Here is a 25229-nt window from a genome sequence, read left to right as displayed (position 1 = left end):
TGTCAATATCATAATAACAAATGTTGAATTGAATATTAATGTGTTTCCTGCGATAAAATTACACCCGGTTCCCAAAAGTCTAATCTACGACTGTACTTAGTATTATCGCGGTTCTTGTTAATACAAAAATGAAAAATGATGAAAACAAAACCTTTTATTTTGTATTAGGACAAATGACGGGAGTAAAGCAAGCAGGGGGAGCGGCAGCGAGTCAAGTCTATTAAGTCGTTTTAAGCAATTAACACAGTTAGAACTGAAGATAAGGCCAAAATAAATATTTTTAAATGGCTACTAATAATATTGTTGAAATATTCCGCCGTCTTGATGCGTATCCAAAGACTCTTGAGGACAGGATCAAAACTTTCGGTGGTGCACTAGGTAAGAAATTAGTTGTTAAGCATTAGGTCTTTGCTGAGATATTCTGTCAATTAACATTAATTACAACATTTCTCCATATAAATTCATCATTTTTAATGATAGTGACCGTTATAAGTGGTATAATTATGGGGCTTTTATTCATCTCCGAGCTCAATGACTATTTCACTCCCAATATTTCGGAGGAGATATTTGTTGACACGTCGAGAGGTCCCAAGCTGAGAATTAATCTGGACATAATAGTGCCTACTATTTCCTGTTCATGTGAGTAGAAATTTCGTACGAGAACACATTTAGTCATCCCGGTATCAATCCTTTTTCACATAACAGCGTTGTTTTATTATGTTTGCATAATATGGATTATTAATTACCTTCTTAACCCATGATAGTTCTTGGGTTGGACGCCATGGATACATCAGGAGAGCAGCATTTTCAAATCGAGCACAATATATTCAAAAGACGTCTTGATTTAGAAGGAAAGCCAATCGAGGAACCCAAGAAGACTGAAGGTAATACGATGTTCTGCCATTAATTGAGCAATTGGTGTAATGGAAATGTACCGAATTTTCTGAAAGATTTTCTCATGCATTTTCACTTCAGAACTTGGTGCCACGGCCACAACACTCTTCGAGGTAGGTCCACAAAGAGTACGCTGTCTGAATACCTTACCCGTTTCGAATAGCTGGTTAAAGGTCCTCATTCCGCCAAGAGCGAAGCACTTAACGTTTTAGTTTCGGTAAATTTTAGAGCGTGAAAAATTTGTCGAGGTTTACACATATGCCTCGGAATTAAGGTTTCAATTTAACTTATTGCAGAAGGCAGTGAAAAATCTAACTGAAGAAAATAAGTGTGGAAGCTGTTATGGGGCTGAAACTGAAGAGATAAAGTAAGTAAACGAATGCATTTTATGTACGTTTTCATTCCTCCCTTGCCATTCAAATACAATGACTTTTAAATTTTTCTGTAGGAAGTTAAAGTTATAAATACAAGGTCTGTGGTTGCTTCTTTTCGTCATGCAATGATTTTGAGGATCCCCTTACTTTAACTGCTAGTTTTGGGTTCTCTGTGTGGTATGATACTGTAAAGGCTACTGGAATTTCGTATTGACCTTAAGTCAGTGGTTGCTAGCAATAAATAAGCCCAAACTGAAGAGCAATTGAACACATGAAAAACATTGGGAAACAGAAGTAAATGTCAGGTGGACTTCCTATTTTTGATTTAGATTTATGGACTGGGTAGAGCACCACAAAAGCTACCGTGAATATTTTCCTTTTATAATATTTATTTCCCCCTCATTATGTAGTGATAAGCTATAGTATTGAATGAAATCAGGAATATCTATTTCCTCTAGTTAGTTTCATGATGATGAATGTTCGCAAATTAACTCATTTATGTTCGTATTCAGTTCAATGTGGGCATTTTGCTAGCTATTCAAATGATTGAATAATTTCATTTTTTGTTACAGATGCTGTAATACTTGTGAAGATGTTCGTGAAGCCTATAGGAAAAAGCGATGGTCTCTTCCTCCTGACATAGGGACAATTGAACAGTGTAAGATGGAAAAGAATTCTGAAAAAGTTGAAAAAGCATTCAAAGAGGGTTGCCAAATCTATGGTTACATGGAGGTGAATCGGGTAAGAAATATTTTGAAACAGATACCATATTATTCTGTATGATAGTATTTAAGAATTGTGTCATTGACTTACTTCATTATTGACATTGATTATTTTTATTATGTGTTGTGTCATTGACTTTGATCAGTATCAGAAAACTGGAAGCTAATATATTATGTATTGTATTCTAGTTTTCTTGCAGTAGTGATGATGTAGTATATATATTTAGTCTGTCACTTTACGTGCCAAAAAGTATGCTAAGTGACAATTGTTTAATTTTGCTGATAAAAATATCCTCTCTGTTAAAAACTTTTTTAGGGCCCTCCATTCAAATTTAAGATAAACTTTTAAACTTAAGATAAGATCAAAATAACTGCTTCTCAAATGTCCATAATATATATTTTAATATCCTTGGAGAGTGAATGCGGAGTGAGCAGTAACCCACTGGTTATCCTCAGCAGGCCTTTCCTGTGAAGATTCCCAGTTTTTTGTGGGACAAGAAGCCTTAGTTGAGGTCCTACAGCCCTCACAAAGGATCTTGTTTTGATCGTTTGTTCCGAGTGAATGTAGGTGTGATTTTGGGCTATTCCGGTTGAGAGGCTGGACTTTGGTCCCTGCGGTGAATCTCCCCCCTCCCCGCTCACCAAGACAGGGAAAATTTTTGCTTGCAAGGTGGATGAGCTGTGAGAGATTTTTTTACGGCCATTTTAGTATCTTCCTTTTCTGCATCTTTGAGGCAGTAGAGCTCAAGTTTTGCATATTTCTTCATAATACCCATTTATAACTAGAACTAAAATTACAGTAATTTTTGGAAGCTTTAAGTTTACTCTCACTTTGATGCTTTTCTCCTATTGTTGGAGGATGGTAATATGTTCACCGTGACGATTTTCTTCCAGTGCAACTTATGCCATCGACTGGCATGAAGTGGCTAAAACAATAGGGTAGTTTCCTTCATCAAAGAAAATGAAAGGCATGGATTGTGATTCGTTACCCACCATTAGTGTATTCATAATATACAAATTATTTGGTTTTAGTAATCCCAGTTTAGACGAAAGTTAATGGTCAATTTTAACCTCATTTGAAAAAGGCCAGATTGGCGCCCATGCGATTCCACTCCATGTGACGTCACAGGGACCTAGTTTCTACACGAGAGGATAGGAGTTTTACATCGTCTGAGATTACCAATGCATGCATGAGTCACAGAGCTCAGGGAAACATCTCTTAATAATCACTTATTACAATTGTCTAAGGTCAGAAAGTTTCCTTCGTTTGATAAGGTAGTAATAATCCATATTTAAGCCAAGCGCTACCAGCTAGCATGGTACTCTGCTACCTGCTAGCATCCTGCGTCGTATCAGTGCTCAGAGCCTCGCCTCAAGGTCACCTCACAGGGCGGCAGCGGTAACCAGAAATACGTCACACAGACTTTTCCCACCATTCCTACTTAGCTGTCGCGTTTTTGCGTGCTTGAACATTTTTATTTTTCATTTAATCGCGAAAAATAGATATCATCAATCAAAAAACGTGAAATACGTACTCCAGGAGAAATAATCTTTCGATTTAGGCAATGAAAAAATAATAGGAAACCACCCTATTGATTAAGGAATCATTTTGACCTTCAAGGATTCAGTAAGAAGCTGTTAATGCTAATCATGGTGTGCATTACAATTAACCAACATGACAATACTTCTTTCAAGTCTTTGTTGCATCATTTTATATCACTAAGTGCTGTGCTAACAAAGTGAGCAGTTGCCGAAGGGCCCTGAAAGTTTTCCCCTTTTCTTGCTACTCACTCCAGCCTCTAACCTGGAAGGGCTCAGCTGCTTGTTCTGAATACAGGCCTCCAATTGGTAGTGGACACAGAAGTGTTTTTTGAAAATTGAGATTTTAGGCCTACATTGAAAGAATGCAGAATAGGGTTTCCAATAATTTTTTAATGCCTAAATCAAAAGATTATTACTCCAGGAGTACGCAATTCACGCTTTAAGATTTTTAAATTACGATATCTATTTTTCTAATTATATATTATACTATATATCTAATTTTCAAGTGCGCGCAAACGCGACGGCTAAGTATGAATGCTCGGAAAAGCCCGTGTGACATCATCCTGGCCGTGCGAGGCTATGAGCACCGCCACGATGCAGGCGGCTAGCAGGTAGCAGAGTACCCTGCTACCAGGTAGCACTTGGCTCAAATAAGGATTATTAATACCCTATCAAACGAAGGAAACTTTCCGACAACAGGCAGTTTTAATAGATGATTATTAAGGGACAGGCAGTTTTAATAGGTGATTATTAATACCCTATCAAACGAAGGAAACTTTCCGACAACAGGCAGTTTTAATAGGTGATTATTAAGGGACATTTTCCTGAACTCTGGGCCTCATGCATTAGTAATCTCAGACGATGTAAAACTCCTATCCTCTCATGTAGAAACTGTGATGTCACGTGGAGTGGAATGACATGGGCGCCAATATGACCTTTTTTCAAATGAGGATAAAATTGACCATTGCCATTTGTCTAAACTGGTATTTCTAAAACCAAATAATTTGTATATGTATTATGAATACACTAATGAGTAACGAATCGCAATCAATGCCTTTCGTTTTCTTTGATGAAGGAAACTATCCTATTACGTGCTTCTTGTGAAACGGGATTGAAAACCTCACTTCTCGAAGTCTTTTTTAGTTTAATGATAAAAATTACTATAAAATGATGAAATGATTCTTAGATAAAGGAAACTACTCTATTGCAAGCTGTGCATAAATGGAGTGCCTGTAGTCTCATCTGTGACAAGTACTGATCATTTTTTGCTGTGTAGATTGTTGACCTGTGTAGAAGACTTAAATTCTATTCTGTTTTGATACAAAAATCATTAGAAGTAATGATAGAAACATCCCATTTTTTCTTGCCTTTCACTTGAAAAAAAATTATGACTTGATTTAGGCACAATGGAAGTTTACAGAAGTATACCACTGAAAATTTTACTTTTCTGTGGTTTTGAGTTTTTAATTCATTGAAATCACTTCTGGTAAAATGACGTCCTTCCTAAGTACAGATTTATGAGTCGGATTCATTTTTAAGGATTTTTAAGCCGATAATTATGTAACTTGGGGACTGCCTGTATACCAAAATTTTATTTTCACCTCGCAATTTATCATTTTGTTTTAAATTTAGGCCCTGGGTTATAGTCTATCACATAACACATATTAATTTTCCTGTTCTTATTGGCTAAATTGTTACCCTGGTTTGAGATTAAGATAAGAAGCAAATTTCCGTATGAGTCTGTTTGAAATATGTGGTTTCTTTCTCCCCTCTGATCACCCTTAATTGAAATGCTGGTACAATGGCTTAGGATTATCAATATCTATTTTCCCTACCATGCAATAAAAATATTTTACATTGCTTTAACCTAATTCGTCATCAGCAACATTATTGGACTGAGCTATGAAGGATTTTGCTTTCTCAATAATTAACAGCAGTGGAACAAATTGAAAATGAAGCATAAGTGGCTCACTCAGTTTGTTGTAAGACTTTTGTGGGTGATAATACATGTGCAGTCACAGTAATGCTCAAATATAATCCCTTCCACTTTTTTACCTTGAAATTTTTGTCATCGTTTTGTATTTTTCTCACGTCCGACAAGTGTTCTGACCGGATTTGCTTTAAGGTAAGTTATTGGATATGTCGATGTTAATATTTTAAATTTTTCTTTTAAGGTCGGAGGAAGTTTCCATATAGCTCCAGGACAGAGCTTTTCCATTAATCATGTTCATGGTGAGATTTTTTTCATGAGTGAATTGATGTCTTTCATTAAACTAAGCATCTGCGGGAGTTCCACATTTTCATTTTAATTGCAGTCCATGATGTGCAACCATTTTCATCATCTTCATTCAACACTACTCATCGGATTCGCCATCTGTCATTTGGAAGGAATATTCCTGGCAAAACCAATCCCATTGATGGGGTAGAAGGGATTGCTCTGGAAGGTACGTAGTCATAAATTAGCACATATTAAGTAGTCACTATGTTAATATTAAAATTTCTTTGTTTTTATTTTGAGAATTCCCACTCTACTTTTTGAAAAAGAACTACGTATATTTAGAAAAAAGAATGATCAGAGAGGATGCCTTGATTATGACAACTTTTTAGGTGCACACACTGGAATTTTACTTTGAAGAATGATTCATTTTTTTAATTGTGTAATACTCGTTTCCTCTCTGATGAACACTTAAATTAAGTTATTGTAATCCACAGCTTAAATAATACAGGAAATTGCTCTGAATGCTAATAGATTACTGCGTTTCAAAACAAAAATAATGCTTATACAGTTCTTATTCTATGTATACAGGCAGCTAATTAAGCTAGAGAGGAGCAGTGGTACTGACTCTATGGGGTTTGAGGGGGCCCGAGCCCCCCCAAAAATTCATTACAGATGTGTGGAAAAAATGTGTCTGGCTAGTCAATTTTCCCCGGAGTGTCCAGATATCGAGATTCGAGTAATCAGGGTTCTAATGTTGATCATATGACTCTTCTAAAATGCTTAAAAAACTTAAAATTCACTACTTATAAAATTTACCAGGGCAAGGTCCTCGGTTTGGGCCCCCCCAATATTTTTTGTAAGTCGGCACCCCTGGAGAGGAGTGAACATTCGAAAAGGATAGCTCAATGAAAACACTCACAATCAGTAGATTTTTTTCAAATTTTATATTTAAATGATTGTAAAAATTATGGAGTTTTCAGTATCATACGGTAAGCTCTTCACTTTAATTGAAGTGCAATTATGAAAAGAATTATTAAGGCATTGTGATCATGTAGAGTTGGGAGTATTAGGAGTTTCCAATATTTCTGGAAGGCTGAAGGAATTATAGCAATCTAAAATGAAAGAGATTGTTTAAATAGTGAAGAGTGTTTCCTGCTATAAGCCAGTAGAGTTCTTGGGAGTAGGTGTGGTCAGCTCTGTGAATTTTGAAGTAAAAATATACACTGCATGAAACAAGAGACTTTGTATGCAGTTACGTGCATGGATACAAAGTTAAATACACATCAGTGATGTAATTTACCATGAAAAAATATTAGACTTTAGAAACTGCCTAATACAGAATATTAGGCAGTTATCAAATCGGATCTCCCATTGCCTGTCTGCTGGTCACGCCACCTAGCCATTTTCCCGAAGTTTGCTCTGAGAAAATGAGCATGCCTGATTGGCAATCGGCAGATCCGGGTTTGAAACCTGGATAAGTCTAATATTTTTTCATGGCTAACTTCATCCTTTGGTGTATTTAAATGTGCACAGATTGAGTTGAAGTCTTTGCAATTAAGTTGACATTTCCTGTGTCAAATCTTTTTAGACTGGCAAACAGTCCTTTTGGGCCAGAATTATCATTACTGGAGTAGAAATAGGTTGTTTTTATTTGCAATGGATATGAATATGCTTTGACATTAAAAACTGATTAAGTGCTCCATGTACCGTGCTACTTACATGAGTAGCCTGCCTGGTCCATAATAAAGTGCAAATTATGGTTGAGACATCTTGAGGCCAAGTAGGTGACTCACTTAGAATTTAGGACCACCTTAGGAAAAGGGAGAATACTTATGATGTATGATCTATGTGATCTCGGAAAGAAAAAAAATGTCAGAGGCATGGGATGAGGGCTGATGGAGTGCTGAGTGTGGTTTTGTGAAATCTGCTGCGTATGTAATTACTTTTGACGTGGTTATTGTCCTATGGCACCTGGATTCCCCCGATTGTTGTTCAATCTCTTGGGAAGATTTACACCATGTGCCGGTTGTATTTTGTCTTAAAATTTTCCACTGCTGAAATTCTGTGGTGTAAACTCTGCGAGAGTTTTAAAACAATGAAACATGAGTGGGACAAGCATCACAGTGCAACAGCGCATGCGAAGAGAGGATTGTAACACTTTCCACCCTCTCCTATAGGTCGCAGCATTTGCTGATACATTAATTTAATACTTTGGATCCAGATTCAATATCTTCAGCGACTTTGGAATCTGTGGATATTTGGATCTGAAGTAATCGATCTGGCCATCCATATTTGTAATTGTTTAAATGGAACGGTTGTCTGTTTCTTATGAAACAATAAACTAACTTCTACAATCAGTGGCCACAATCTCGGTCGCTTGCTTGTGCGCCATGAACACGAGTGAAGCCATGATAGCTGTGAGTGTGGCAGATGAGCCCAAAACCATGAGGGAAAGATTAAAGATGGATTTGAGTGCCCTTTCTAAGTACACCATCATAAATGGAAATACTGTGACTTTTGCATTCTTGTGTATGACGTGCACCCCACTTTCGACGCTGCTTAAAAGGAAAATTAGGTATATGAGGAAATGCAGCAATGTCCCTCACTGTTTGAGGAGTGGGGATGGAACATGCACGCATCATCATTTAACCTCGAAAACTCACAGCAATAGTGGGGATATCCCTCTTACTAACTCAAAAAAAAATTGACTATTATGATTGCAAAAAATTGCCATCCATACTTTGCTAATTGATAATCCCTCATGCATGATTTTACTGTCTTCCCCTGACTCAAGAAGAGTCAAACTGCCAAGGGAGATTGGTTTTTAAATTTTCTGATGAAAACTTGCCTGTGGGTACTTTGTGTTTATTGACCAGGGCTGCACGTGACAGTGGTAAATTTACAATCATTAATTATTTTATCTGATTCCTGTGAGTGTTTCTGTGTATCGTTATTATAGAGCATTGCCTACCAAAATACACTGTGGAAGACCTCAAATGCTTGGTATAATTGTCATAAGAGGCTTGATATTTGTGATTATATTATTGATGAAAAAATATGAATGAGTTGGTTCTCAGTTCTCAAGCTCAGAACCGGAATTGGAACAGTAGGCATTAAAGAATTTGTAGTGAAATTATTTGCAAAATAGCCAATTAGAGCACTTTTCTGTTGGTCAAGATGAATGCTTTGGATTTAAAGCATGGCGAAATACATCATAAAAGCTTTTGTAATGATGTTGTGAAAAAAGGAAGTGTCTCTGGATATATATTGAAATTTAACTCAATCTCTGAATTATCAAGAGCCATGCCATGCAAATAAATATCTACATCATACTCCCAGGATTCATACAATTCAGGAAAGTCTTGGAAATAAATATTGAAACTGAAATTAGGTTATTATTAGGAAAAAACATCAGAGGTGCAGCAAGAGAGATGAATGCTGTTATCAAATGCTGTTACTGCGTTGGATCGTATTGTCATATAGGAGCAGCAAGGTGGGCGTTTTGTTGCCGTTTCAGTTGGGTGGTATTGAGTTGTAACAACTTTGCAATAAGTGACATAATGTTCTTACTTGTGCTCTTTATTTCACAATATATGCACCTTGCTGCATTTTTCCATAAAATTCTTATACATGACTGTTCTGTCATTGATATAAAGTCAGATAAATTTAAAATACTAAGACCAGAAATCAGGGAAATTGAATAGGGAGTTGGTATGAACCCTGATATGGTAAACTCACCATTTCAGTAAATACACTTAACTCTTGCGGTAGCTAGATCGAAAGTCTTCCTCTCGGTGTGGGAAAATTTACTGAAGAGGCCAGTGTCTTAACTATGCCGGGATGGGCAGAGCCGGTGAATGACCCTTGTTATCTCCTCCCAAACCCCTTTCCTGAAGTCCCATCCACAAAGGGTCGGACTAGTTGAATTAAGGATAATTTTGCAAAATTATTTTGTCAAAAATAATTTTACAAAATATTTTAAAATATTAATCGTCAAAGCATATAATGTGAAGGTTCATAATTATGTTCTATTTAACTTGATATCAAACATCAGTTGATATTCATTAAATCTTGGCCAAATACAACATCATACCACACCCCAATTTGGCTAGGGTCTTAAATAAAGCATGGAATAAGAAAAATGTTACCAGCAAGAAACAAAGACCACCCCTCGACTAACACTCTTACTCTGTCTTTAAAAATAATTTACCACATAATCAGATCAGTACATGCTTTTACAGTTCCTTGATATTTTGATTGCAGCATCATCCTTTTTCTAGAGGGGTACAAGGAGACTGAAAGTATGTCACAAATTACAACATAAGTAGTAATCAAGTTTGGAGAGAGAGCAGAGGGGCATAAAATTATATGAGAACTCTCATGGGTGCGTAACATCAACAGCCATGCCTAGTGGGAAACTTTGAGTTTGTTTAGTTTGGGAGTACGTGTTTTCATTTTAAAATTTTACATTAGAAGAAACTATGTACAGTGATGAATGTGTAGGTTATATAAAACTTCATTAGTTGAGGACAAGCATATAGTACAAATCATGCTTTGCAAGTAGGCATTCAGCAGATTAGTCCTAGAGCTGGACGTATGTAATATTCTCAACATACTGTAGGATAGTATTATGTGGCCTGTGTTGCATGGCATTAAATAAATGGGAAACTTAAGTACTTAAGCCAGTCATAAAACATTTCATTAGTTTATTGTGACCTAACACATGCTCTGGTGACCATTTCTTCCGAGTTATATGCATAACTAGCTGTTGGTATCATTTTGTGATAAAGCAGTATGTTAGTTTTGAGTATTATGTGTTGTAAATTTGCAACCCGGGGTGATTTTTTTTCTTAGCAGCTTAAATCAAACAATAAGTAAAACTATTAAATACATTTTTTTTAAATTTAATACGTGTAATTACACTTGCAAGTACTTAATGCTTGCAAATTACAATTTCGCCCATGGTTAACCAACAACTGACAAACTGAAATATTAGAATGTTTATTCACAGAAATAATGGTAGTTTACCTGATACTTTCATTCTGCCAGCTTTTCTCAATCGAAGCACAACAAATTTATGTATATGTCCATCACTAACGTCACTATACAATGCATCACAAGCCTAACAACGAATTCCAGTTCCAATTGCCATGAATGTACCAAAAGTACCGCCACCTTGAATCATTACTTTTCCAACACTGTTGACAAGCTCACGACCTCTGAGGCCATACCTGTAGAATAATAGAGGTTGATTACTGTGATAGAAGCAATAAAGCATGCGACGCTACGTTTCAAATAGCCATAAAGCTAGCGGAATGCACCTTAAAGCTGAAAATCCTCCGAATATTGCACCCGACGCCATTCCTACGCAAAAGCCAAGAGCAAATCCCATTTTTATCCTGTCCCAGCAGCTGGGACCAGTCTGATAACCTCCTCCGATAGGAACCGGCATCCTGCAATCGCAAAGGAATCAGTAAATGCGATAAATACGCGAGGCGATCCTGGAAAACAAACTTAATATCATTTCACTTGTTGTGTGGATGAGACTTACCCGTAACTTTTAAGGTTACGGGAATCTACTTTAAAGGTTTTGAACTAAGCAAAGATTAGCTGTCTGTAATGAATTTGGTAATCAACGCTGGTGTAATAATTTCTGGTGTGTCGTTCACCTTGGTACCAAATGAATACGCGTTTCTTTTTTTTTGCTATGTCCGACCCCTGTTGTTTACTCTTGGAACTAGCATCGGGGGCGCTCACCGTCTTTTCTTTGGAGGGTATTCAAAAATGGACTACGTGACATCACTCAGGAATGAATGCACGCTGCTATCACATGTGGTCATTTTCTTAGCAAAAAGCATTATTTCAGCGACATAATTCTACAGTAACCGAAGCAGTGTTACTTAATTAATAGTATTCTTTCATAAGATCCCAATTAGGGTGGTTTCGTATTATTTTTTATTGCCTAAATCTGCAGATTATTTTTCCTGGATTACGCATTTCGCGTTCTTAGATTTTCGAATGACGGCTGCTGAGTTCAGGCTGCTAGCAGGGTACTCTGCTACCTGCTAGCAGCCTGCGTCGTATCAGCGCTCAAGCCTCGCCTCAAGGTCACCTCACAGGGCGGCAGCGGTAACCAGAAATACGTCACACAGACTTTTCCCATCATTCCTACTTAGCCGTCGCGTTTTCGCGCGCTTGAAAATTTTCACTTTTCGTTTAATCGCGAAAAATAGATATCATCATTTAAAATTCTAAAAGCATGAAATATGTACTCCAGGAGTAATAGTGTTTCGATTTAGGCAATTAAAAATAATGGGAAACCACCCTATTGAATCCGGATTTAATGTTTTTCCACATATGTTTATTTTTTGGGGTCCCAATTCATTCCACATCGGAGCAATTTAAAAGTTATCCTTATTTAGCATTTCTGCATTCTGCAATTTTCTGCATTTAAGGTCGTAAAATTTTTTCTCGCACAAGATTTTTATGCCCGATTTTATGTTTTTTCATTATAGTTGATTCAAATGTTCATTGAAATCTTTTAATTTCTGCTCAGCAACAAGAAAATTCTCGGGAAATTTTAGCAAGAATTGATTGAATTACCCGGGAATGCTTTTTCATCATCATTCTCTTGTGAATATGGTGCTGGGACCTTCAACTTGCAAGCCGGTTCATTTGTCTTCATGTGATGTTCCACTCGCTTTCTTATCCAAACACTTTTTGTTTCAAATTCGATTTGATGGAGTTAAGTCATGCCTTAATAACCTGTAATGACCTTTTCTTTCACTTCTTGAACTCGACTTCGATTATGTATTATATGATGACTGCGGACACGAGTTATTCTCCGAGGGCCTCTACTATGATGGTTTTCTGGCAATGTTTTTCATTGATGGCTTACGCAGCTTTCAACTATACTTTCTACGGGAAGTCCATTTTTAGTTCAATATTTATCCAGTCCACTTCTTTCCCTTCAAAAGAGGAGGCCGAATATTGTTTGTGTACTTCACCCGAAGATTCTTTCTATAATCCTTTCCAAGGTCAGTTTCTGTAGATGAACCGTAAAAGATCCGAGGAAGTGTTTCCCCTGACATGATGGTGGGTAACACCATTCCTTCTCTATGGAAGAACATAATATTACATCGTATTTTGATATCCCGGTGCACATTCAACGACTAGTGGATGGCTATCATTGATGTCGATTCTAAGGTCTGCTAATCTTTTATGTCTAAATAAAATGGCTATCAGAATTTTGACGACTGTATCACAGTCCATGACTCTAAATAAACCGCTCATGCTGGAAAAAAATCACTGCATAATCACGGTAAAATCAATGAGCACGGAAAAATAAGAAAATCTAGCTGGAATTCCTTAGTGACTTCAACATTGTAAGTCTGACAAAATTGCCAAACTCCGGAGGCAGTGACAATTTTTCAGATAAACTTCAGTTCTGTTGAAGGTAAAACCTTTTCACTGTTTAGCTGATCGTTACTTAAGGTCCAAACATGTTTTATTAATAACTGGTGAGAAACAAAGTGAGTCAAGTGAATCAGGGTGCCACATAAGCAACTTCTCCCTGCTCCATTCGACCTGCATGAGGCCGTGGATATTTGACAAAAAAATTAGTGTTACCATCGAGTTCAAACTTCCATTCATATTTGAAATAAGATTCTCCTATTTTGGATGACCTCAGAATTCAAAATGTGCACTCAGGAGGCTTTTTAGTGAGGCTCATTTGGCCCTCATTTTTGCCGAGGCGACAGAATACATTAAGTTGGAAAAATTCCAGAAAACCTTCCGTTAAATAGATATTTTGTAGTTTAGAATTAACTTTATTTTAGGAAAGAATTATGTACTTAATTTAGGACAAAATCTTTTGGTTTGGAAATGAGTTACCTTCACTTTGATGCAGCAGCGCAGTTTTGTCTCTACTGCTTGGATGAATCTTGGCGACATAAATGTCAATTTAGGGCTTATTCTATAAAAAAAAGTCAAGTAAAAAAAATGTTAAATGTATGAAATAATAAATCTGAAGAAGATGGAACAAATTACAAAAAATGGAGAAGGTGGCAGACTGGAAAAAAATTTACTCTCTCAGAGTCTCGAACCCTGGTCTTTCAAAACCAAAATGAGATGCGCTACCACTAGGCCAAATCAGCCTTAAAAAAATGAGCGAAATTTTCATTCAATGTGACTGTATTTTTCAATTTGTAAATGCTTTTTTCCTCTCAAACCCGGGTGTATATGGACAAAACGCTTCAGCAATATTCCTATCCAAGTGTCTACTTTCAAATAAAAAAGGTCTCATCTTCTTTCTTGACATCACTTACGCGATGTCTCCTTGTAAGTATGGCATCTGAAAAATGTGTGTTGATCTGTACCCTTTCGTGGCCACTTTTGTGCAGTTTATCCACCCTTCTCAACTACTTACTTTTAATTTGAAGAAGTGTCTAGTAGCCTGTTACCTTGCCTCAGTTTGTTTTATAAAAAAATGTGGCTTAAATTGTAATTCATTGTTTATTACAGATATTTCTCATTTTTGTGATATTTTGTGATAAATTCTATTTGCAATTTTTCGTAAGTCAGGGAGGAAATATGTGAATTTTAGAATAGGTCTTAAAATGGACTGCAAAAGGTTAAAACAACTCCATTGTAATGAAATGAGTAGCTTATGTCAAAAAAATCATTCCCAGCTACACATTTGAAAACTCACAAAGAATCTCTTTTGCCTCAAATCTGAGATCTTAATCTTCTATTTCATTAGTCTAAAATGATTTTTTTCTTTACAGGGGCCACAATGTTTCAATACTATGTCAAAATAGTTCCTACGACGTATGTGAGGAAAGATGGAGCTATTTTGCAAACAAATCAATTTTCTGTCACAAGACATCAAAAGGTTAGAGCTATCACTTCATTTGCATATGTTTTAGTAAATAAGTGTAAGCAGAATTGGACCTATTTTGTCAGCTTTGTGCATATAGCGGCAAGCTGGTAAAATACCCTTTTTTCCAAAAAAAAACTCAGAGAAGTGTCTCATTCAGTTCAATTTGAAATTAGAAAGCCAGCTGACTTGACATGTCTTTCAAGTCAGTGGCAGTACACTTACAATTTCTTGGTGAAATGAAATAAGTTATAGCAAAATTCAGTGTGAAACTCCTCAGTAAATTAAAAATGAAATTTGGTAAGGCCAAAACTAGCAGAGGTAAGTAAATCTATTTACAGTGTTCAGTATGTATATGTACATACTTGTACTTGCTAGCACGATGTTAGAAAACAGCAGTTTCTCCTTTGTTGCACCCACAATTGAAAAACTGAAATATTTGAGCATTTAGTCACAGAATAATGGTTGTTTAAAATTATTTTTTGAAAATCTTCATGTCTTAGGAAATTTTTGTATTACACTGGTGTGCACTTCATCTGCTGAAATATTCAACTGTGTACTACTTAAGAATTGCCTCGTTATTTTTCTTCCTCTAGAATGAAAAGTCATAATGGATTCCTCAACTGAGCTTGACAGCTGTCTGCATGTCTAGAGTTCAATTTTAGATTTTTAGCATGGTTTCATTCATGGTCTCAATAAGAAGCTAGCCTTTTGACTTTTCTCCAACAATGATTTTTCGTGGTTTACTGCCATGTCAAAGCTGTCGATGTGCTAACGAAAACGAGAGAATTTGTGGAAAGAGCAGTGTCTTTGTCAGCCAGTCCTCAGAATCGTACATGTTAAACTTGGATTAAATGAGCCTGCTTTCCAGACATGTCTGGTTAGGTGTCCTTGTTAACATTTTGAAGTCCATGATCATTATATGTACCACGAAGAATACTGGACCTTGTGCTCCTGTAACACAGACTTAATGTTATTGAATACATAGGCAGATTTAGGGTGGGGGCAAATGCACCCCTTCCCAGATGCTTAAAAAAAAACAGAATTTTTAATACAGTAACCCCTGGGTCGTTGGGTGCCACTTATGTAACACTTGGGGTGTGTGGGAGTGGGGGAGGGTTGGTTTGGGGGTTTCGTCCGAGTTTAATGGGTCGTGGGTTTAGGGAAAGGGGATTGGGGGAAGGAGAGGGGGTGGGAAAGGGGCAAGTGGGTGTGGGGTGGGTTCCTTTTGCAGATTGCGGTCTGGTGTGCACGAAATAACAAAGGCTGGCTACATCAGTTATGAATTCAACAAAACATTTTATGCAAAAGGCAACAATGAAATGTACACTGAAACACATGAAATTGGCCATTTATGTTTTACTTGAAAGAACACTACTGGCCAGTGAAATTAAAAAAAAAAAACGAAATTACTCATATTTACCCAATCCCAAAAGACAATTATAAAACAATGAAAAAAATTTAAACAAAATCTTTGCTTCTTATGAATGTCTGGCCTGAAAAACAACACAAGTGAACTGAATACGCTACCATTAATCCTAAATATTATTCACACTCACATGGGGAAAGCGGAAAGGCAAAAATGAATGATAAAAAAATGCGAGGGACAATTCATTAGGTGCAACGGGTCTTCTTTAATGTTCTTCTTTTCTTTAAGGGGGGGGGGGGGGAAACGTAATGTGGGATGACAGTTTTACTTATCAACTAGCTGGGTCATGGATGGAGATGACCTCCTCGTCTGGCTCTAATCAGAGTTTCTGTGGCTTTGTCCACCGTGGGCTGAGAGAATATTTAAATCCGGATGTCATGGGGTGACTTTCTTCCTCTGGGTGCAGGATATCTTCCGTCTGTTCTCCTGTTTCCTCTACTTTGCTGATTTTCACCTCTTCATCTGACATCCACGTTCCTTTTATTTCTCGTTCTCTCCACCACGTAATAATTGGCACGCAACTCCGACGAGCATAGCCTTTGGCTGCAATTCAAAGTCGTGGATGGTGTGTCCCTCTCAAGCCGGAATGCACCTGTGTCTTATAACCCAGAGAGGGACGGTTTTTTGGGGTTGGGGCAGGAGGGGGAAACCCAGGAAAAAGCAGGTTTTCGCCAGATCGTCACGATCAGGAGGGGGGGGGGGGTTTGCAGAAGCATGCCTTCTTTTTGTGGATGAGGGGGGGTGTTTGAGGATTACATCACCCTCCGTCCTCTGCTTGCAGGTGTTGTTTGGGAGGATAGGGTGGGGGAGAACGTGAACCTTACACTGGTCACGTATACAAGCGGAAAAAACCCGAAATCGGGAATCGCGGGAGAAGGGGGGGAACACATTGCACTTGAGTTCATTCACAGCTCACTACACACTCACACACAATGTTGTGTCAGCCTTCCTTCCCTCGTGAACGCCAATTTGAAACTACCATTGAATCGTACAAAACGGCATAGTTTACAAGACGGTTATCATTACGGTCATTTTGTTTGTGTATTACGGAGCCTCAATAATATAATTTCATATCCAAAACTTTCATTTTAAAACAAAGGGAATATATTGTACTATAATTGTTATATCATGTTTATAATCTCAAGTAAGACCAGATCGTGTGCCTATTAGACCCTTGTCCCCCCCCCTCCTCAGGTAAAAATCCTGGATCTGCCCTTCATTGAATATATGATATTAATTTCTAACTATGCACCCATCTAGTAAACAGTTAAGATGATTATTTTAACGTATATTCAATATTAAAAGGAGTCTTAAATCAGAATGTTATTTATGTTTTTTAGTCCATAAAAAAATGTTGGCCAAGTTTTTACATTTTTTTCTGTATAATTTTTAAGGTTTTCTTGGGTAGCTCTTATGTTTATTATTTTTGTTGCATAAATTGAAATTATCTATTTTTGGTTTCAGGTTGTCTCAATAGTTAGTGGTGAATCTGGGATGCCTGGAGTTTTTTTTAGCTATGAGTTGTCCCCCATGATGGTCAAGTACACGGAAAAAGAAAAGTAAGATACTTTTTTCACCATTTTTATTCAGGGAATGAACCTGCCCTTCTTTTACGGTCATGACCTCCACCCTCATCTATCATGACCATCATGCCATTAAAAATTGCCGGTGGGAGTGTTATTGATTCTCTTACATTGCAGGAGCTATTAGAAGCATTAAGGTTAATTTAAAGTTTTCAGCATTTTTCTCACTGTAAAATTATATTGGTCAAGGCCATCGTTAGAAATATTTGGGGGTACATATTGCATTTTGGGGGGCCCTTGTGGAGGTGTGCAACGAAGGCTGTATTTTTCAAACCATTTGGGGGATTTTTAACTCCTTTGTACCCCAGCCATCTTGCTCACTACCCTCTTGTCTAATATTTTGCTATAAAAGATATCGGGGCATAATAATTGCTGTAGATGGTAACTAATTTTATTTTGAAGAAGGAAGGTATTTGTGACGCAAATACTGTGCTCTGGGTTCACAACAGCATATCATTAGACTTCCTACATATTCTTTGAAGCATCCCTTTATCTTTTGTGAAATGAATTTTCTATAAAATGTATTTCTCTTCTTTTAAACAGGTCTCTTGGGCACTTTGTAACCAACCTGTGTGCCATCATTGGTGGACTGTGGACCGTCGCTGGGATAGTCGATTCCTTTTTGTACCGCTCAATCAAAGCCATTGAAAAGAAAATAGAGCTGGGGAAATTTCATTGATGACAATTTATGTTATTACCAAATGTTTTTTACTAAGAACACATAAAAGTAATTTTAAGTTGTAACATTCCTTCATTTCCACCACGACTCATGCTGACATGTCCACTTTAATAAATAATATTTATTCACTGGGTGTTTTTTGTTCGCGAGTTATAAAAACTGGTGAATTTTATTTATGTGATCCCAAAAATTTTATCTGACATCAAACTTCCTTAAAATCTTAGTTCATTAAGCTTTGTGGGACATTAACCTTATAATTGAAGAAAACTGAAATGGTTCTAAGGCTTCTCAGCCCATGCCTGGATATCAATTTCCTCCATGCTATCAAAAATATAGTTGTTTATAATGTATTTCAATTGAGAAATCTGTATTGCTATCTACTTTGTATCACATATTCCATCATCAATTTTAAGTGATTGTAAGGATGTTCATGATCAAAATACACATAAGCAGTTACAAGTCTGATAAATTCAGTAGAGCACAAATTATCAATAATATGGGAGGGGAAGCTCAACAGACAGTCACACATCGTATATTATTAATTTATCATCATTTTCCTCTTGAGTTTCAAATGTTAATCTTCTCAGTGCAAACGTACCCTTCTTATAAGCACATGTACTTTGGCGGAAAAAGTATCCCAACAAAATTTGTGCCACCACTACTGCCGGAAAATTGGTTCCTTTCTGATGTTACATCACTCTTATGAACAAGAAAAAGGATATTCAAATATGGTCTTATTTTCAGCAAACAAGGTTGTGATGGAATATCTCTAACCCCCTCCCCCCTTCCCCAAGCATAATGCGTGAGTGACACTAAGGTAGAGGTGAATTCAACAAACGTACTTTAAAATTGGCATTATTTTTTACTCTGATTTGATCTTCCTTTTCTATGCTACCATCTCCCTCTCACTTTCCTTTCTCTCCATGTTTCGCACTTACGATTTCACTAAAAAAACACAAATCCTGAAATGAGCTCCAACCTCATCACCACTTGTTCCCTCCATCATCTGAAAATTTGAGAACTGTAGTCTTCAGACTGGAAGCTGCGATAGTGAAGAATCCCTTTGATCATTAGAAAGGATGAAGAATAGTGTTGAATACCTCAAAAAGCATCACCATATCATCAACATCAGCCCACATAGTAAAGAGGTAGCTAGTGAAAATATTCACTCAATACACTAGCAAATAATTGCCACGTAGGACACTATTACATTCTTTCAAAACATCGTGTTTATTCATTGGATTTTGGAAGGAGTTTATTCGACACTATCAGAAAAACACTGAAAGAAACGATGCATTTAATAATTAGTCTTTCAGTTAAGAATTCATGATTGAAAACCTCTGGCCAAAGAGTTAATGTTGTAGTTTCGTTGCTCTGGTTTTGTTGTAATCTGTATGCCCACAGTGTTACTAATCACCTCCGTAAATGACTCATTTGAGCCAGTAAAATGGTCAATCAATACAAAGTATCAACAGTTTTGGCTTAATAATTGATTACATACATATAAATAACATTGTGGACGTATGGGTTACAAAGACACCAAAAATGAAACTCTACAACACCTCATTTAGGTGATTCTAGTATTCCAGGACTAGCCATGGTGATGACTTTACATATATATATAGCTCTTTGTTTGTCTTAGTCAGATCATTGAAGCTGAAATCAAATATAGCAAGGACATCTGTATCTAGCTATTACTAAAGTTTGGTTACAATTAAGGACCTTTTTTCCAAGTAATGGGTTACCAAAGTCAATAATTTGCCCAGATACACTGAAAATCTTGTACTTTATTTGTTTCAACTGTGATAAATTCTCTTCTAATATTGTAAGGAATGAAATTATGGTAAAAAATGCTATTATTATTTGGTTTTCCCTTAGCGATATTTAGCTATTTGTTAGCAAACTTGATAATTCATCATTTCTGCTCCAATAGAAGTCTACCACTTCTTCTCCAATTCTCTAACCAGTTTCTAGTAGTCAGTGGCGCAGCGAGGGGGGGGGGGGTTTGGGGGATAAAAGCCCCCCCCAGAGCTATGAAATTTTTTAAAGTTTATTCCATTTTACTTAATTGGATTGATATTATTAATAGAATAGTGTAAGGATAAATAAAAATATCCCTCAGTAAGCCGTAAAGCTCGCCATTTTGAACCATTTATCTTAAAATTCCGCAATTTAATAAATCTCGGACCTACCACTTATCCTGGTGGGTATTCCATACCCCCACACACCCCGGTATTAGGTAGTTGCACCTAAACCCCCCCCAGCCTTAATTCCTAGCTGCGCCCCTGCTACCAGTTGTAGAGGTTACTTCCATTTAACTCTTACGCCCTTTCGATATGGGGTGGTGCCTACGGGAATACGCTCAAGACCTGATTTCGGGTATGGCTGTCGTGGATTTTTCAACACACATGACCAGACATCAGCTCTGGGTGATGTGAGGGAAGGGAAGTGACCGCTGAGGTAGCCATTGTTGGATGCATTCAGGCCCAGTCTGAGACCCAGCTTAGGGAGTCCGTAGGGCCACTCCTCTCTGAGGGAAGAAAATACGAGGGTTACTCCACCCCAAAAAAGAGCTCTGTTCAAGGGAATGCTTTCAATGTGTGCAAAATGCCAACTAATGCTCCATCCGTTCCCAGAGTGGGTGATGTCGAAAGATATGCTTCGGTAGAGTCTGCTGACTCGGCTAATCTGTCTCGTACATATTTGGTGACGAGAAAATGGAGAGGGTTTGCCTTATTATAGTTTCCCCCATCAGCCAAAGAACAACTACCCATTGGAAAGGAAACCCATTTTTTCATTGAGCCATGGTGGGGGGATTGATTTTGTTGGGATACTTTTTTGCCCCCATATTACATACTTACTGTCACTTTCAAAAGTTTAGTTTCCCTTAATTACAGCAGACTCCCAATTTACCGGCTGCGGTTTATCCAGGGTGCGGATTATCCGTGCATGACTATAATTCTCGCTCAATTTTTTCCGCGATCTTTATAAAACAATAAAATAGGACGCAAAATCATTGGAATTACTACATTAATGCTACAAAACACCGCACTCATCATTTCATTCAGAATCCCCTTCGTGAAACGGAAGCGATCGCGCGCTAGCTGCATTCACGGGAGCACCGTGTTCGTGTTTTCCAAGCCTTGCGGTGCACGACCGCTCTCTGTGATCACGGATACACGTCCGGCAGCAGTTGCCACCTGGGCGACTTGTGCGAGATGCGATTGCGTTGCGTGGTGCCTGACAATGTAGTTTCCGACGTCGAGCAGTGTTTTTGAAGCATTCGTGCAGACCACTTTTCTGTTACCGCGATCACACAACCACGGATGTGTGGTTTTCGCAACCAGGTCTTGCATGGAGCATTAATAATATGGGTACCCCAGTATAACTTATAGGAAGAGTGATAGGATTAACAAAATATCTCTCAGAAAGCTGTAAAACCCACCATTATGAACTATTTATCTTAAAATTTTTCTGGAGGAGGGCCACCGCAATTCCCACTTACCCCGGTGGGTATGCAATACCCCCACACCCCTAAGTATTGGTTGCACCTACAAGTCCCCCTAGCCTTAACTCTTAGCTGTGCCCCTGCGTCTATGTATTTCCAGGGGTACGAATTTTAGATTATCATGCATTATTTTATACTAATGTAATTGACTATTCATTAGATGAGTGTTGAACCCCTTTCCATTTTATGAGCCAAGTTCTGAGTTTAGGTGATTAAATAAGAATTTGGTTAGATGGTGATGTGGCGTTATTACCTAAAAAGTGCAGAGATAAAAAACAAGGTGCATTTTCCCTTTTCAGTTGTGGTATTAAGGCGACCTTAAGCTAACAAGACATGTGGAATCCTGAGAAAAGTTTATACACTCTGTTTGCCGGGAAAGTGTAATATATTACATCAAGAATGTGGGAGCCAAGTCAGGGAGGCTGGAAACCAATGGGGTTTGAGTCCTCTTCAGGAAGTCGTTGACAATGAAGGCACTGTGACTCTGCTCGTTGTCCTGATGAACTTTTCACGCGACCTTGATGTGACATCGGCAGCGTGCGACCCTCCGTCTCAGTATTTTGAACATTTCAAAGCAGAAAGCTGAGTTCACTTTAACATATGCAGTAGAACCTTGGTTACACGACCATCAGCTAGCTATACATTGACCTCATTTGGTACGTTCCATAGGTAATACAGCCAAAATCTTCACAATGGCACCACCGATACACTTCTGGAGGCGGTGTTTTGATGCCTGGAAAGCCTTTGTAAGATGTTCAATGTAGAAAGCTGAATTCACTTTGGTCCCGGTAGGTAAGAATTCATGTTGGAAAATGCCACTGACGTCAAGCAAGGCAGTGAGCGTAGTTTTGAACATGGTTGGATTCATGGATTTGAGGCTGATGGCCGTACATTGTGAGGTTCGTCGGTGATTTCCTCTCGGTCATCCAAGAACGACTTGTGCCACAGGAAAAGTTGTGATTTGGATAAGCCATCACTCCCAAAGTCCTGCTGAATTAATGGAAATGTTTAGGGGGCAAACTTCCGATGTTCGCAAGCTTGATGGCATACTGTTGCTCCTGACTATCGCAGTCGAATAAGGACATTCACGTTTTTAATGGAACAGCTCCCTCCAGTGGCGCAGCGAGAGGGGGGGTTTTAGTGGGATAAAACTCCCATAGATCAGAGAATTTTTTAAGTTTAATCCATTTTACTTAGTTGGCGTGATATTACTAATAGAATCCCAAGTAGCAAAATCTTATGTAAAAATTATTTTAAAATATATTGCGAGAACATTTTGAAATGACTTTAAAATAATTTTGAATACATATTAGCTCTCTCTGTTACAACATTACAAATCTTTTTTTCATTATTTCAAAATGATTTAAACCTAAGTTTAAAGTAAGTTAACTCATGAAGGAGGTATGAATTACACTTTTTTGAAATTGTCATAAAATAAACCGGAAATAATTCAGCCTCCATTTAAAATGATTAATTGTTGTATTAATATGATATAAGTAAGCGCGTTTGAAATTACGAACTGTGCCAGAAACAGTAAGAAATATTTCCCACCTAATAATTATCCTACCAACACAATAATTTCGCATGTGTGAATACTTTGTATTAAGTAATACAAGCATTGTGGGATTTAAAGCATCTAATTAATTACATAATTAATAAATTTAAAATAATGTATTAGGTATACACCTAATACATTATTTTAAAGTTATTTGAAAATCTTGAAACAGTCGTGAATTTAGCCACCTTATGATGTTTTGATTTTAAAATTATTTGAAATAATTTAAAAATAATTTTTCAATGTTCTTTTGCTACTTGGGATAGTGTAATGATTAATGAAATATTCCTCAGAAATCCTCAAAACTCACCATTTTGAACCAATTATCTTAACATTCCGCAATTTATAAATCTCGCACCTATCGCTTATCCTGGTGGGTATTCCATACCTCCACGCACCCTGGTTTCAGTTGCACCTAAACCCCTTTCCCCCAGCCGTAATGCCTAGCTGCGCCCTGGCTCCCTCCCCCACCCTTTTCTACCCTAGCCCAGGGTAGAACACGCTGCAGTCTGCCATTGTATTAGGAAAATTTTGTAGCAATAGTTATGGAACGCATCTTGAAAACCGATTTTTTGATCCTGTGAATAACCCCGTGTGAAACCATTTATTTACAAACTCAGTTTAAGAAACTTTTCAAGTATATATTACAACCTCGGTAGCGAAACAAATTTTCAGTCCCTTTATGTGACATACGGCGGAAGAAAAAATTAGCGCACAGCTCATTGGCACCTGAAAGCAGCGACTCCAGGAACTACTTCTCGTCCAAAATGTTGCTCTCAAAGTTGGTACTCTCAGTACACAGAGGATTTACTTCCGTGATAGTTGCATAATTGAAATGTTAATTAAAGATGGAGTGGTGAAGCAGGTGTTAATGACACCCCTAGGTTCTTCTTTGACCCGTTGTACGTGCATTGTGGTACCTACAGTGTTCTTATACCTTCAAGTCTCATACATTAGTACAAAATATTGCCAGTATCCCACAAAATTTTCTCTCCGCTTCGGGATTGGAATGAGTTAAAGTGTCTTGGGGTATCACCCAGGGGCACAATTAGGAATTAAGGCTAGGGGGGGTTTAGGGGCAACTAATAGTGGGGGGCATGGGGGTAAAGTATACCCGCCAGGGTAAGCGGGAGGTGCTGGGGCCCTCCCCCAGAAAAAATTTCTGATAAATGGTTCAAAATTGTGAGTTTTACGGCTTTAAGAGGGATATTTGATTAATCCTAACACTATTCTCTAAGTAATACTAATCTAGTTAAGTGAAATAGATTTAACTTGTTATTTCCCTGAGCTCTGGGGGGTTATCCCCCAAAACCCCCCCCCACTCACTCTGCCACTGTCACCTACACCCCACGCGCCCTTCCTCGTTCCTCTGCCAAGCCATAGGACTTTCCTTGATCTTTTTCCTTTCGTGAGAGCTAATTGTTTTTTCTCTTTTAGTAGAAAATTACATTCAGCATGTTAAATAAGATATTCCATGCATTGTAACCCAAAGTTGTAAAGTTAACGTCGAATACATGCCTAGAAAACTTCAGTTGGATACATTTCTCCCATTATCAAATTTATGGTAATATTATAATTATGGTAATTGTAAGAGGAAATATTTATTATCAATCTAATTCGGTGGACCTACTTAATAAAGAACACAGCGTAATTGTATAATTCCAGGCAGGGCTGCCGACTAATAAAAAATATTGGGGGGCCCATACCTCTAGCTCCGGGAAATTTTATTAAAAGTGAGTTTTAAAGTTTTTTAAAGCATTTTAGAAGAGTCATATGATCAACATTAGAACCATGAAAAATCGACTCTCGATACCTCGACACTCCGGGGAAAATTGACAAGCCTGACA

At 37.6% G+C, this 25229-nt stretch overlaps 2 protein-coding genes across 2 annotated transcripts; one reads left to right on the top strand and one right to left on the bottom strand.

The window, feature by feature from the left end:
• The first annotated feature begins 94 nt into the window (after window positions 1-94).
• LOC124167839 (endoplasmic reticulum-Golgi intermediate compartment protein 3) lies at window positions 95-18447 on the top strand. Its single transcript, XM_046545879.1, has 11 exons — window positions 95-378; window positions 481-639; window positions 765-884; window positions 976-1007; window positions 1191-1261; window positions 1841-2009; window positions 5707-5764; window positions 5848-5976; window positions 14537-14643; window positions 17522-17616; window positions 18184-18447. The coding sequence occupies exons 1-11, from the start codon at window positions 285-287 to the stop codon at window positions 18317-18319; spliced, it is 1170 nt and encodes a 389-aa protein (XP_046401835.1). The 5' UTR covers window positions 95-284; the 3' UTR covers window positions 18320-18447.
• Window positions 10639-11465, bottom strand: LOC124167841 (reactive oxygen species modulator 1). The gene is made up of 3 exons (XM_046545881.1): window positions 11302-11465; window positions 11072-11203; window positions 10639-10981 (listed from the first exon to the last, which is right to left on the bottom strand). Exons 2-3 carry the CDS (start codon window positions 11200-11202, stop codon window positions 10873-10875), a joined length of 240 nt encoding a protein of 79 aa, XP_046401837.1. The 5' UTR covers window position 11203; window positions 11302-11465; the 3' UTR covers window positions 10639-10872.
• Window positions 18448-25229: the final 6782 nt, after the last annotated feature.

The sequence above is a fragment of the Ischnura elegans genome, chromosome 11 (genome assembly GCF_921293095.1).
Source record: "Ischnura elegans chromosome 11, ioIscEleg1.1, whole genome shotgun sequence".
Taxonomy (NCBI): domain Eukaryota; kingdom Metazoa; phylum Arthropoda; class Insecta; order Odonata; family Coenagrionidae; genus Ischnura; species Ischnura elegans.
This window is presented reverse-complemented; position numbering and strand designations above follow the sequence as displayed.